Source organism: Cinclus cinclus, chromosome 9 (assembly GCF_963662255.1).
Source record: "Cinclus cinclus chromosome 9, bCinCin1.1, whole genome shotgun sequence".
In the NCBI taxonomy this organism is placed as follows: Eukaryota; Metazoa; Chordata; class Aves; order Passeriformes; family Cinclidae; genus Cinclus; species Cinclus cinclus.
In genome coordinates, this window is record NC_085054.1 from 5,157,791 (window position 1) to 5,174,149 (window position 16,359).

The following is a 16,359-nucleotide window of genomic DNA, read 5'->3' on the forward strand; positions in this document are numbered from 1 at the left end:
GCACTGCAAATTAATTTAGTGCATTTGAAGCACGAACTGTGCGTCACTGGTGACAGCAGTAAAATATCCTTCATGAACTGTTAATCTGTGAATCTTTGTCAAATGCATGAGATATTAATGAATTTCTAAACTACTCTTACCTGTCTTCGTAACTGAAGTTGTTAATGGCTTTGTATTGAAACTTTGAATATTAAAAAAAAAGAAATGCAGATACTCTTCACTTAGAAAACACTCATTTTGTTTTTTCATGCCATTATACTAAAATGTGATAGAAAGCACGTGTCTCATGCAAACTAATTGAACTCTGTGTTCTGTGAGATTCATGCCGCTAAAATTCTGCCCTGTGATGCCTAACATTCTCAGCATCAGCAGTATATTGTTGAGTGGTGAGGACCTGGGAAACAGTGCCTTCAGCCTCAGAATACACATGAGATTGTACATTTACTTGTTTTCTATCAATTAAATATTGAAAAAAATCTGTATCGTTGGAGCTGAACTCAGAAGACTGATCTGTAGCAAGCGGCCCTGCCTAGTGACTTGACTGCTACATACTTTCAAGGGTATTTCTTTCATATTGTGGATGAATGCAGGGAAAAAAATATAAAATAGTACTTATAAACTGAAACTGAAGCTGTGTACTAATAAAATTCCTTACTATGGGAGCTATACAGCTGTGTGTAAGATATTTTGTGGGTGTAAGGCAAGGTGAGCAAAAATGGCCTCTTAATGATGTTACTCTTCAGTTGACCACTTTGGCATGACTGTGTGTGTGAGTGCAGGGAGCTGAATGGCAGGAAAAAACCTCAGCCAGACACCAAGAAATGAAAATAGAAAAGGCCAGGCTCAGTTTAGAGCCAAAGTGTCAAGGAATATGAGTGAGGAAGGCCTACAGGGGCAAAGTTGGTATTTCCCAGGCCTGCCCCAAGGGTTAAAGGGAATGCCAAAGGGGTTAAGGAGCATGAGTGGAACATGAAAATGAAGAGTGGGCATCCATGAGTCCTGGCAGGAGCATGTGGAGAGAGCAGGGAAGTGCCCGTGCTTCACCAGAGCTGGAGGCATCTGGGAAGGCATGGAAAGATGAAAGGCAAAGCAGATGAGAAGATACAGGTTTTGTTGGTTTAATCTCTGCACTTGTATTTATGCGTCTTTGGGGGAAATGGAACAATGATCATTGCTGTTTAAAAAAATGTTCATCTCTTAACTCAGCAACTTTCACAGGCCTCTGAAAAAAAGCGTCTGTAGGTGCACAGTGCAGTTGGACTTGTGAGGTTGATGTAATTAATGGAAAAGAATCACAGGCTGGATTTTTAGCCTAAAAACATTAGAACAGGCTGATTTTGTAATCAGAGGAGACAAATCACTGGGGTGAAAGTCAGAAATCCACCTCATACAGGAATTATTTGCATGATTAAATTGTATATTGTCATATTTGGGGGCTCACATAATGTGTAATCAAGTATGTGTCTGCATGTCAAGTTATTCTGCCTCTGAAAGAAATTAATTGGTCCCTCCCATTGCAAAAATAATTCAAATCCATGTCAGACACAATTAGATAGCATAAATGAGGTCTTGAAAGTTTAGTAAATTTTAATGTCATTTCTGTAAGCATGTTTCTGGTGGAGGTGCCAAGATCTCTTTTCAATATATCAGAATCTAGCAGAGTCCTTGTGGTTGAGTAAGAGCAGAAATTAATTAAATTTTATTTTGATTAATCCTCTTTGAGAGTTACTGTAATTTCTGAGGTCATTTTGGTGAGGTTTATTTCTTTGTACTGTAAGAATATTTTACTCTGATGTTTTGTGTGCTTTTAATGGTCCTTCAATTTGAATTTTATTAAGGGTATTCCAGAAAAGAGCTTGAGATTAACTATTCTGGAGTAAAATTTAAACTAAGTACGGTGATGTGACCTCAAAATAATAGTCATAGTGAATGTAAACCTTAAGAGTACAAAACAATTATTTTATGGCAAAGCATACTTTAAATTACTCCCTGGATTAACTTCACATTAAATCCGATTCACCATAATACAAATACCTTTCCTTAATACCTGATCTAGGATCTACCAGAGGAAAATTATTACTGTTTTTTACTTACATATCTTCTTCGTGTAAAATACATTAACATGTATCCACCAGTAGATTGTTAGCAGGATTTTAAGATATAGCCTGATCTATGCAGAGTTAGGATCACATTTGTCAGACAGCAAATCTCGAAGATAAAGAAAACTGAAGATTAATAGAAAAATTATACAAAATATTAGAAGTCCTTTGATCTCCAAGCAGTTATGCCGTGAATCACATGTTTTTCTTTGGGTGCTCATATGCCTGCTTTTTTGTCACTGTTTTTTGTTCCTGCATATCTCACTTTAATTTAATGTTTCTGGGCCTTGAGCAAGTTTCTTCATAAAAATACATCAACATCTTTGCTAGTGTAGTTACTGTATGAAATGCCAGTGTCTGTACTTTGTCATGTTCACGTTTCCTTCATGTTCCTTGATTTTTTTGTTTTAGAGGGGGTGTTTTACCTGCGATTTTTGCATACTCTCAGTTAATTAGTCAGGCATTTCAACACAGCTCTTCTAAAAAGGAAGCAAACACGTATTTTAACAACAGTTGCATCTGCCTTAGAACTTAAGAAGATGGATTTACATCTCTTCATTGCTTGATCCCATGCCCCATGGGGAGTGCACTTTTTTCTGCTTCAGTTTACGTGCAATGTGTTTTTATATGGGAATACTTCCAGTAAGTTTGGTCTTACAAAGTTTCTAATAAGCTGGAGCAAAGTTTTCAGCTATGTATTCCATTTTTATTTGAGAGTTTTACTGTCGCTTTTGTTTTCTGTATTTTTTAAGTATATCCTCTCAATGGTAAGAAAAGTTGGTTGGGTTTTTTTCCCTTTCTTTGTGCATATCATTGCACAAGATGGAAATCCCTGATTACTGTTGACACTGAAATCTCTCACACATCTTTCAGAATCACGTCCTTGAACCTTTAAATCCATTTAAAAACCACAGAGTCCACAAAAAATGAATGTTGCTTAAAACTGAATCCCCAGTCATCAATAATTGTGAAATATGACATTAAAAAACCCTCAAACCCCACAGAGATAATGAACAGAGATATACATAAAATGGCTTAGAAGGCTCACTTGCTAATAAAGTTAAATACAGGGAATATTCTGGACACTGCACAGTGGATGGGCAGGTTCTGCCCTGCAGGTCCAAGCCAAACGAGCACAACCACAGCACCCACGGTCATTTGCTGACCTAGGAAAGTATGGTGGCTGACCAAAGAGGTGGTATCCATCTGGTCCATTGCCATTTTCATATTATCTCTCCTGAGTGAAATTGCAGAGAGGCTGTAACCACTCTCACGAGCCCTGAGCTCTTCCTTTTGAGGTTTGCTTGGCTAAGGCATGGATGGGAGCCCACGTTCACCAGAACCAAACTGTTCATTAGCATTGCACTTAGCTTCCTTTTTTTCCATCATCCATTCAAGAACATCCTGCACTGCATATCCATGCCACCATGTGGATATCTGCGGGTGAAAGCGAGGTATTGGTAGTAGACCTCTGAATAAGGCACTTTCTTATTTGCATTAATTTTAGGAAATTTACCTGCTATAGACTGCTGCATTATTTCTCTATGGTCTTCAAGCACTCCCTTGTGATCAGTGTCTGGACTGTTTGCTGCTGTATTAAAACTGGCCTATTCTCCTTGAAGGAGGAGACTTACTTCTGTGAGTAACAGTATTTTAGATTAAAGTGAAAAAACTTTGTTTCAAAACTGAGAATTCCAATAAAAAACACGCTGCAGTAAAGGATCTGAAAAATAATGGAAAATAAAACAATGTATTGTTTGAGAATATGACAGGCAAATCATAGTATGTAGTTGCACTTTCTAAGAACTGTTTTATTACCTATTTTGCTTTTATACACACAGGCTTCTTCCTCAGTAAGTGTATAAACAAACATTATAATATTGAGTCAAGAACTGACTAGTTTTCTATTTTAAAATTCAAATATAACCAGGTTCTTAACTTGAAAGGAATGGCACTGTTTTTTAGAGAAGCTGAAGTATAGTGATTCATTCAGTAGAGCTATGAAAGATGAAGCAGAATTTAGGAATTACGTTAGTCATGACTGTAAGCAAGTTAAACCTTTCAGGTTAGATTTCACATTCCTGGAAAAGAACATTCAGGGATGTTGTATTGTCATCACTTTGAAGAAGTCACAATTTAATTTCTGCATCCTCAAAAGAGACAGACATTAGGGATAGAGCCTTACATCGTTACAAGGTGGATTTGAAATTTTCCTATAAACAAATTCTTGCTAGAAGCCCAGTAATTTTCCAGCTGAAAGCTCTTTCTGGTAAACAGAATGTTTTCAAGCCATTTCACAAGAAATTAAACATAGCTGGATGTATTAGTGGTTAATTTTAGGTTTTGGACTTCTTTTAGAGAATAATGGAGCTGTGTATCATTTAGCAACTAAGATAGACCATGTTATTCTGATCATGAATATTCTATGGATATTGTCACGATCAGTTTGAGAACTAGGTTGTAAATTTGCAATTTAGTCTGATTATAATATGTGTAAAGTGTATGGGACAGGGACTTTAGTGACACTTTTGCTGATAGATTCTGGACTATACCTTCTGAGGGATGCTCTATTTTTAGCCTGGAACATCCACAAATTGGAAACTATGAAAATATAGTCCCTTTTTATTCAATAGGTTGGTTTAATAGCATGTTTTCATAGCAGGGAAGACAGTGTGATTAGCAGGTGAGGTTAGCACATTACTGAAGCAGAAGAGTTGAAGTGCTTTTTGGGGTGTGTAAGAACACAATCTCATCAAAGTCCTGAGCACAGTGTGGAAAACAGAGGTAGTTCTGGTAAACGTAGCTGCTTGTCCCTTCTTCACGTCCTCTAGATTAGAGCCTTGGAGGACAAAATCTTATCTTTTGTGTGATTTAAGGCAAAAAAAACCCCTGCAAGACCTAGGGAATGGCCTCTAACCCAATTTACCTTCCAGGCCTACAAGCCTGAACCCTTAATATTGAAGTGCCTGGCACTCTGCAGGCTGAGGGAAATGGCAGCTGCATGCCAGCGTTGGCTACAGATGGTATTTCATTTGGTTTGCTACACTTCTGTCTCAATGGTTTCCAGAACAACAACAGAAAAAACCCAGGATGCATATAGAGCATATATACTACCTGCTTGATAATGGATTTAATATGATAATTGTTCAGGAATTACTTTTCTCGATTTTTTTTTTTTCTCTGATGAGGTCTAGGGTCTTTTATCTGATTAAGGCAACTGAATCCTGAAATATTCAAAGATGGAGATATTCAAGGACAGTGAATTTCAGTTTCCTATCCCACCCTAATTCAAATTTAGTTTCCCATACACAAATCCTAAATCAGGGTCTCGTGTAAATAAGAATGGCCATGTTACATTTCATCCTATTTATGACCATACTTAAAGAATGGGAAAAGGTTCACCCGCTTGATTCTTTCCTCTTTTAAACATTTATATAGCTCTCAAGTGTTCAAGCTAATCTGATGTTCTACTTCTCATTACCAAGGCCTGCTTTGAAGTACTTTATTTGGCAATTCTTCAACAGAACATTTATTTTTAACAATTCCAAATGCCAGAAGTTAGTTTCATACATAACACAGAGTACTGAATTCTAGCAACTCCTACTTTTTTCCTACATTTTAATTGCAGTATTTTGGTTTTAAATAAAACCCTATTCATATTTTTACGTTGCCATATACATTACATGTACTTTATTCTTTCTTCAGAACCACTGAGATGGTAATGATTTTACAGCAAAATTGTACTGTAATTACTACAGCTGTTATGCTAAAGGATTTATGTCTTGCTCTGTCTTTTGAATGAAAAATTCTCTTAGTGAAAATGGGTCTGTTGAAGCTGTTAATTATTCAGTAGAAAAGACATCTCAATTAAGGTGGTGGTATTTTTTCTACAACACTTTAGGCAGACTAAGATAACTCTTAAATTATTTTATTCAATAGTCTGTAATAGTTCATAATGCAAATATTTGGGATTTTTACATTTCAAAATTTTGTCCCAAAAATGCAGGTCTGTACTTTGTTTCTCAGAGCCCATGATACAAATTAAAAATAAAATCCAAGATAAATTGGCTCTGTCATCCCATCTGGAAGGTGTGATTATATATTAAAAGTAAAACTTCTATATTTTAGTGCTTCAAGTATTTAAGTTTAATTGTAAGTGGGAAAGAAGGACTTCCAAATCCACTGAAAAGTGAGAGCTTGGATCAAATAGGCACAGAGTCCCCAGATTATTTACCAGGATACAGATTCTACAGTTGCACGTTTTTGATGTCTCAAAAAATCTGTAACTATTAAGCAAAAAATTTAAGAGTTACCAGAAGTACTATCTGTTAGGGCTTAGCCACATTTATAAAAGTTGACCTGTGGTTTGTAGCAAGGAAATTCTGTCCCTGTTCTAATTTCTGTCTCATGAAAATGCTAATTATATACAGATTATATAGTATTTACTGTAGTTTGAATCCACATAGAAATCATAGAACAAACTGTCATTATTTTAATTTTCCTGTATTATTTGCTCATATGTGATTTCATCAAGTAGAGGGAAGGACACTTGTGCTGTCATAGTTGAAGATTCTTTGATTATTGGGCAATGACATTATTCCAGTGCTGAACACTTACCAATCTTGTCTCCTTAATGGCTACAGAAATTACACCAAAAAGGCTTTCAAAAGCAACGACAGCAATATGTTTTCTGTGCATTAGCCCAGAAAATATTTTCAGTACAAAGTTACCAGTTCTGGTTAATGCAGTTTTAAATCGAAGAACTTCAGTTGGTTTTTTATGTTATAGCTTGTTGTCAGTATTTCTGAAAGGATTTTTTGTCTCTTTGCATGCCCTTGTCAAAGGACAAGTATCAACATTTATCAACCCACATTTTCTGGTCCCGTGGACTGAAGGAAATAATCTGCCTTTTAACAGCTTTGATCACTGTGCTCAAAGCTGCTGTCTGCAGGAAAAATAAAGCTTTTTAAAGCACTTTGTGCCTTCTCTGCATGCTTATCATGTTGGATCCAACAAGTTAAACATACCAAAGGTCAGCCATCGTCTTCAAGCACTAATTTTGATAGATGATGAGTTTACATTTGATTTCCCAGCTTGTTGATAGTGAATTCAGCAAGTACATGTTGAAGGCTTTGAGACATCTCGTAGTATTTGGCAACTTCAAGATGAAATAGCTTTGGCTAGGACTCTATATAATGTATAGAAAATTCAGGAAAACCTTGTGGATTAAATTTCAATCCTTAGACAAAAATAAATATTCAGCAAAAGCCATTAGAAGAATATTTTTCAATTTCCAAATCACTCCTCTATGTTTTTATTGTCTTTGATTTCATGGATTGATTGTGAAATGGGAATGTCAAAAAATGGCAATAGACATTGAGACAATAGAAAGAGTTGCAGTGTTTAGGGTAAGGAGACCTGTTGATGGCTTGTTGGATCTATCAGAAGACAAAAAAAATGGCCAAATATTTGTACATACTTAGGAATTTGAAATTTGAAGATTTTTTTAATAAGCTTCAACCCAGAAAGAAATTGAACAGCAGAACCAAATAAGTATTAATGATGGTTCTTTAGCAGAAGTGAGATAAGAGTTTGAAAGACACTTAAAGCTTGGCTAAGTTCATTCTGTAGCTTGGGTGTGCACAAAGGAAAGTCAGAGAAATTCGAATGTGTGAGAATTCGTGATCATGACATATATTAAATCTAATGGTGAAAGTGAGTTTTGGAAAACATGAGTAACTTGGGGAGGCATGAGAGACAACAGGGAAGAGCAGCAATAACATGATCCCAGATGAGCCTCCTCCTCTGGGGTGTCTCTCCAGTGTGGCTGGAGAAGATGATGAAGGATGGTGAAAAGTTACAGTGCTGGAAACAGCAGAACATTAGTATCACTGAGGTCAAGGCACTGTGGCTTCTCAGGCACGTGAAATTTGTTTTATTAGGTTTGTTGAGAATGATGCAAAAATTAAAAAATGCTTTTGAGACCTTGAATTGGTTTATGGTTTCAGGTGGAAACCCTGCAAAACTTCATGGTTGCCTGTGATTTCAGCTGGGTGCTAAAGCAAATGTGGGAATTCTGACTAAATTTTTTAAACACACTTCTTTAACCTGTTACTAAGTGGGATGTAAAGGGTAGTATTTGTGTCGTATTATAGTGGTAAATATTAAATTTATGGGATAATGTAAAATGAATTGAAGCCTAACAGAGAATGCCTGTCTGAAGGAACATTTCATCTTGCATAAAAATAATGTTTGAACAACCAAGGCAATTATATCACCATGAAAAAAGCAGAGTATTGTCATAAAGAAAATGTAAAATTCGGTGTTGCTACATAACTGCAAAACTTCTATTTCAATTCTTCAATATGGGGTTGAAGTTTTGGTATATCAAAATGTCTGAATTACCAGCACGGTCAATATTTATTTTCTAATGACTGAATCACAATTACAGATTAGCGTGTATCACTTCAATGCTTAAAATAATCACGAAATCCATGTGATTCATGAAACCCTTAGCAACCACAAGGCTTCCTGTGCATATGCTCAGGCACAGCAGTGACTGAGAAATAAGTTCCTAAAACATGTTTGCAGCACTGAAAACTTGTTGTATCTTTCTTGTATTTCTCCGCATAAGGGTTTATTGAGAGCCCCTCTAATTAGAAGAAATTTGGAACTGCATTTTTTTATGATTTCAAAGAAGTGAAACACACTTTAGGTTCTGCATCAAGAGCTGCCAGTTCTAACCCTTGCTCCTTATTGATATGCTGGCCTTGCCTTGCTGGGCAAAACATTCCCATATCAGCTTGTTTTTCCCTGGCATAATGTACAATACCTTGCAGTAAAGGTTAGTAAAGGATGAATTTGTGGTAATTGGCCACTTTGTAACTGCAGGTAGGGGCAGGGAAACAGGAGTGGCAATCCAAAGGGATCCCTCCTGAATCTTTGCTACCATGCTGTGTATATTTCCTCAGCATCTGTCATCTATTTGAATTTATTGGAAGGAATGGTGTATTTATGCCAAGATTTATTTTATACATGTGTGTTCTTAATAGAAATGTGTAAAATTCCAGTTACACCAATTCACATAAAAATAATTGGAATTTGGGCAATTCGTAAAAGGAATTTTAGAATTCAAGTGAAATAGTGATATTTTGAATTTGTTGTGACTTTTCAAGATGTGGTTTTGCTGTTTCCATTTTGGATTCCTCCTTAATCAAATACTTTCTTGAATCTCAAAGAGGTATCTAGAGCAACTTGGACTGTGGGATGGGGATGGTTTTAATAGATTAGGTGAACTACTCGTTGTTCATAGTTTGAAATTGTTGGATATTGACCCTTTTCAAAAGCATTCATGTTTGAGTGAGGATGTAACTTCTCCCATGGAAAGCTGAGGGACTCCTGAGTGAGTGATGCTTTCTACAGGTGAAAATTATTCAACTGATTATTACAAGATTCACTACAGGTAACAAAGCTGGTTTGTGGTTTTAATTACAGATAGTTTCAGAGAAGAATGTCCCCCTTCTCCAAAGTTTTGAAAAACTAGTGGTGTTTAAACTAACTATCCATGTTACCATGATATTGTTATTCTCCTCCTCATTAATTTTAATTCTGCATTACATATCAACCCATTTTTGCTTTGTGATGTTCATTTTGACAGTCAAATCACTTTTATAATAAAGTTTACAATAATTCACTTAATTTTATTCTTCAATATCAAATAGCGCAAACAGAAGATGAAATATTTGTTTACAGAAAAAATTATCTTTTTTCTGTCCTTAAACTTTTTCACACATTGTCACAATTGTCACAGCTAGGCTTTTCTCAATTAGTTCATGGAATGATAATGATTTACAACTTGGAGTTGACCTAACCAATACAGATAATTTTTTTTAGCGGCACTGTGAATATTAATATCAATAATTATTTCTCTTTAATTGACAATAACATGTGTTTATTATTTTCAAAGAATCACCTATGTGTTCATTGCCCATTTTCAACGGTGACTTTCACTAATTTCAAAATATAGTAGGAAGCAAGGCTAGTTTCCAGTTTACTTTTTACAGTTTATTTCACTTCCCCTTTAATAGGATCTGCTGCAAAAGCCAGCTTTTTTTTTTTTTTCCAAAGTTTCCAAAACAGTTTTAACTGGAGTCCAGATGTTTAGGTTAGAAAGCTGTTTCTCTGCAATGCTCAGTGGTGGGGAGAATTATGTGGCAAATAGAGGCAGTTTAGGGAAGGCAGGCTGAGGGTCTTTTTCTCAGGTTCAGAAGTTAACTTCAGCCTGAATTTTCCTCTTCTGGTTCTTAAGGACTCTTAAGCTCAGCCTTTAACATTGATTTATTCCCAGCGATTACTAATAATTTATTATACCTTGGAAACAGAAGTGTCAGTTTTATAAAATGTAATCTGAAATTGAAATTGAAATTGTCCCACTTGTCTGCCTCTATACTTTAAAATCTCCCTTCTGAAGTCATGCCACCCCTACACCTTTCTGTTAGCACTTCAGCCTGTATTTAGTTATTCTGTATCTCCAAATATACTTCTCTCTTTGGACTTTCCTTGGTTCCATAGAAAAGAAGACTTCCTCATGAGGACATTGCAGAAAGTCATATCTGATCACCGATTCCTTACTTTTAAAATTTTTTCTTCTTCTTCCTTTTTGTAGTAACTGTCATAGGAAGCTTTTTGAAATATCATAAGATCAAAAAAACTGTCCTCAATTGATTTGGTATAACTCCAGAAAGCTATAGTAGATTTAACAAAACTGTAGTTCAAACATGGGAGAATTTAAGGGGGAAGTTAGAAACAAGTGAGTTGTGATTTTGATATTGTTAATCAAGAAACGCTTCTTCGTCTCCCAGTAAAATCCTTGTTTCCTCTGATTTTCCTCTGTTGCTGGGTGGGCCTCAAGGGATTTTGCCCACAGCTGGACAGGGGCATCAGCTGCACAGAGAGGTGAGGACTGGGGAAACGTGAGCCCCAGTAACATCACAGCCATATTACTGGAGAGAGATGGGAGCAGGGTGCATTTGGATTGTCCATAAAAGCGTTTAATCACACAGCACTGTTAGTGATGTTTACCCAAGATGACAGAAGATGATTCTCCACCCACTCCCTTTATTAATTGCAGATGTCTCTTTCTTCCTTACAACCTGGGGCTGCTAGTTTTATAATGCAGTTTTCAGGTGTCCTGAGATGAAAAATTTCTTTTTCATGTTTTGGATCACATTAGTTCTGCGTGCGATATTCTTTGCATCTTTAACCGGTTCAAGTTGTCCTTTTTCCTCTTTCACAAAATAGCTCCTCCTATTTTTTTTCTTTCTTCTGTCTATTATTTCTTAGTAGCACAGTTCACAGGCTGGGTAATACAATTGCTTCCAACTTTAAGTAACACCTCAGGTTTTCAAATAGTATTTCTGAAGTTCGTTTTCAGTTTATCCCAATTAAAAGAAAGCAAACAAATAGAAATCCTCCCAATACAGCTGGAGAAATAAATATTTTTAAAATGCATTTCCTTGCTCTTTTCACAAATTTCTTTGTCTTGTGGAATGGTGGGCTATGGGTGTGCTAGCACTTGTTGCTTAGTCTTAAAAATTGATGTTTATTCTTTGCTAAATTACTTGTTTCATTACTGAAATGTCAGCTCCTAAGCTCTGTGGCTATTCACTTTAATGCAGAAGATGTTGATTATGTTCAGACCATTCGTACTCTGCCATAACCCACTTATTTTTGCTGTGTTGGAAGTCCATTTTTTCTAATTTTTGGGGTAGACTTCATTAGTGTCACATGACAAGCATCTGATAAGTGACAAAATGGAAGGATTTTATTGCTGTGTCCAGCTTTTCAGTGGGAAGTTGTACCACAGACAGAGAGTTTTCTTCTTGGAACAGCACAGCAAAGTTTGGGCACGCAGGTTAGCCACAAAAAACATTCCAGTTAGATATCATGAAGGCATGATGCACCGTGAGGCTGCTTGGCCATTTAAACTGGTTTTTTTTTTACAAGAGGATTTGAAATCTCCGTGCATTCAAAGCTTGAGCAGAAATACCTGTGAGCAGTTTTATCTAACTTTGAAGTTATACCTATCTTTGAGGTTAGCCCTGTCTTCAGCAGGAGCTTTTACCAGGTGATGGTCCCTTCCAACCAAATTATCCCTTGGTTCTATGATAGATCTGCACTGGGTCTGCTAAGGACTCCTGAGGACATCTTCACAAAGAGTGATGCATGAGATAAGTTCACCTGTGCCTTCCTGTGAGTCTGCAGTATCTTCAGAATCACTTTAAATTTGCCTGAGCAGTGTTTCCAAATCATCCAGTCTGTTACTATGCTCTCCATTTCTCCTAGAATATGAACTATACCCACAGGGCCAGTTACATTTGTTGACTGTAACCTATGCAGTGAGATATTGCAAGATCATTGTGGCTTAAAGGCTCCCCTAGGGACTCATTTCCACCTACAAGCATAAAAATTATTCCAAATACTTGTCATCAGATATAGAGACAAATACCTGTCACGCCTCAGATAATGTGGCACCACTGGAAATGGTAGGATTGGAAGCTGTTTTAAGTGATATTGTACTACCAGAGCCTGGCCCCCTGCTCTGCAGTATTGCACATTTATTTTTGTATATTTTTTTGTACATTTGAAAACAAGTTTTGGCGTGGGTGCTTAGGAGGGGCTGTGTGTGTGTGTGTGTGTGTGTGTGTGCTTGTGTGCAGTGCTGAGGAGCACACACACACACACACACACACACACACACACACACACCAGGAGATCTGTGTGTTGGGTTCTGGGAGATGTCTATGAATAACCTTCTTCAGTCTACAGGTACCCCTGAAATGGAAGAAGTTATGTACTGGAAATGTTTCCCATGCATATGGTTGTTTCTGTGGAGGAGATGAGCTCCCAGAGTATTTCATCTGCCTACTTCATTCCTCTGAGAAAATTTTCTAACGCTACATTTTGCATTCTATTGATATGCAATGCACTGTGTAAAATACCAAGTAAATATGGTTGCTAAGAGTCTTATTTGTCGCATGTGCTAGGCTAATTTGAATTGAATTAAGTCTTTAGAGAACTGAGGAGGTTGGTCTTAAAACCCCGTTTGCTAAAATTATCCTTGCACACTTGAACATAATTGTACTTAGGCCAAAGAAATATTTAGAAAAACATGGAAGTGGTTTTATGATAGAACATGATAATGGTTATACGATAAACTTTCTAAGTTTATGAATTTTTTTAAAATATCACTTTTGTTTTGTTATTGATATATTTTATTTAGGTCCAATAAAATATTGTATGCACCCAATGAAAATAATATATAGTATATACACGTATGAGATATATTATAATCACAGAATCACAGGGTAAACTGAGTTGGAAGTGACACACAAGGGTTTTTGAGCCCAACTGCTGGCCCAGCACAGGACATTCCCAGGAGTCACAGCCTGTGCCTGAGAGTGCTGTCCAAACACTTCTTGACCTCTGTCATTCTTGGTGCTGGGACTATTTCTCTGGGCAGCCTGTTCCAGCACCCAAACACTCTGGTTTAAGGATGCATTTCTAACATCCAACCTAAACCTCCCCTGGCACAACTTCAGGCCATTCCCTTGGATCCTGTCACTGCCAGCACAGGGCAGAGATCAGTGCCTGCCCCTCCTCTTCTCCTCATGAGGAAATTGTGACTGCAGTGAGGTCTCCCCCCAGTCTCCAGTTCATGTAACTTTTGCATATTTTGTGTATGCTCATTCATGTCATAAATATGATCTTTTTCTGAAAGTAGTCATCTTAATGTTGAATCAATTTCATTGCACTTTTTATCTAAATGCTTGTTTCACATTTTTTTCCTACACATAAAAAAGATAATTTAATGAAAGTTATGTAACAATAATGGTATATCCTTAATAACATAAATCTTTATCTTACATGATATAAAACTGTGGATTATTTCTACTCAGAGCACAGAAAGAAGGAAAATACCTAGACTTTAAGCATCCATTTAGTCACAGCTCTGCACTGTTACTGATAAGGTTTTCATTTCACTCCAGTGCTTTATCTACTCTGTATGGTTAAATTGAGCAGTGTCAGAAGTGTTCTTGTCAGCAGAGTTTAGGAAAAATCTAGTATTCAGGGAGTTTATCTGTGGAAGTGTATTGCTGCAGAGACATGAGCTGATGCATTACAAAATCCCCTTTGGGTGTATCCAAGTTTGTATTGTAAAACAAAGTTCTCAAAACTAAAAGTTTAAAGCACACTTGGGAATATTTGGATTTTTCTATTGCCATAGGCACTGTCTTTCCTCTGGTATAATGATGAATTTAGTATAAGTACAAACACAACAGACTTCCATATTAGCTCACCCTAATAAGAATAAAAATTCTGCAGCAAAAACATAGTGGATGCCTAAATAAAAATTAAAGACATTTAAGTGAAGCAAAATCAGTATACCATGGTTATTAAAAGAAGTATAATTAACCACCTAAGCATGAAAAATTATAGTAAGACAACACACAAAGGTTGGTGATATGTTTTGGTTATTTATTTATTTATTTAGTTAGAGACTTAGGCATAATAGTAATGCCACAAATTAATAGGAAATTGTTCTGATGATAGTTAAAATGTCCTCTCTGACTTTCTGGAATGTATAAACCATTTTTTAGTACACCTTACAAATTTAGCAAGCTACAAAAACATAAAACCAATCACTGTTAAGTGCATTCTAAAGCTGGATTTTCTTAAGACAGGAGATGGAGTGATGGTCCTTGCCTCTACATTGTTGTGTTGGTTCAGGGGTTTTAATAAGAAAATGAAGTCTCTAAATTTGATAGAAATATCACACTGATGTGGGTTTTTTTTTCCTTTTTTTCTTCTTCTTTTTTTTTCACAGATTAAGATGCTTGGTAAAGCAGCTGGAGAAGGGTGACATTAATGTGGTGGATTTAAAAAAGAATATTGAATATGCGGCATCTGTGCTGGAGGCAGTTTATATTGATGAAACCAGGTAAGTCTGAAGCGGGGAAAAAAAAATGGAAAGAATGTTGTAAATTGTATTTTAGAAACTTGGTCTCTGCATGCAGTTTTCACTGACATGGGCTGAGGGTCTGTGCACGGCAGAAGAAGCGAAAGTGGCTCGAGGGTCTTTTAGTGACAAGGTTAAAGCAAGTAAGATTCCAAAGGTCAGATGTAACTGTTGTCTGGAAAGAAATGCTCACAGAAATGAGTCAGAATAGCTGGTCGGTAAATACACAAATGAATGAAAAGCTATGATTTATTTTATAATGTTCGATGCTTAGTTTCTGTTTATTGTTGGCAGTATTAGTGGCAATCATGTGGGTTAATTCTAATTAAAATAGAAGTTCTAAGTATCTGTCTTCTTGAAAGAGTTTTAAGATATGGACTGTATTGGAATTAGCTAGCTTGATGTTTTCTTTCTGCACGCTGCCCTTTCTAAGTTTTTTCCTAAGCAGAATGGTCTTGCCAAAACTTCCTTGGTACTGCTGGAGTGTGCTGTGTATGTCTCAGTTCTACATTTAAGAATTATTTCATGGACCTAACACTGTGTGGTGTGTGCCCTCCCCTTGCCAATCTATGTAGCTGATACAGTGCTTGAAGTCCTGAATAACCACTGGTTATTCCTCCATACACTTCCCAAACACTGGGATTAAATGGCTGTAGTATTAATAGCTCTTTCTGAGCCGTAGTGCCAGGACCAGAAAAATAAATTGAGATTTACTTAGTTTCTAAACAGGCAGCTTCTGTGGAAATGAATGGTACTGCTGCAATGAGGAATACAGTTTTTCTGGCTCTGTGTGGGAATATCAAGACAAATAGCAGGCATTTCATGCACAGACAGAACAGCTACCACTGAAAATACATAGGCTCTGGCAGCAGCAGGTGCATTGTTTTTGCTTTAAGCAAATCTTTAAATAAGCTAATTGCCCTCATAGAACTTATGATCATAAGATCATTAAACTACCCAAAAGAAAACAAACTTATGTAATTTTATAGTGATTTGCAAGATTTTCCTAGTCCTCTGGTTATTTTCTTCATCCTAGGGCCACTATGACCTCCTAATGGTGACAGTTTTCAAAAATTCTGCTTGTGTATCAGTAAATTTTTTCTCTTCTGGAGCTCATTGCACAATGATGTTTAATCATATTTATTTATTGCATCCAGTATTTTACAGAATATTCTGACTTTTCACTGTACTAAGTCAGAATATACTTGAGAGAGGTTATTTTGTTTTGCTCTTATTTATTGA

The 16,359-nt window shown here is 36.5% G+C and overlaps 1 protein-coding gene across 1 annotated transcript in view; it reads left to right on the plus strand.

Annotated features, from left to right (window-relative positions):
• PDE1A (phosphodiesterase 1A) overlaps positions 1-16,359 on the plus strand; it is a 146,548-nt gene that overhangs the window by 79,951 nt on the left and 50,238 nt on the right. Inside the window, 1 exon segment of the mRNA XM_062498737.1 lies at positions 14,986-15,099. Coding sequence (XP_062354721.1) covers positions 14,986-15,099 — 114 coding nt within the window.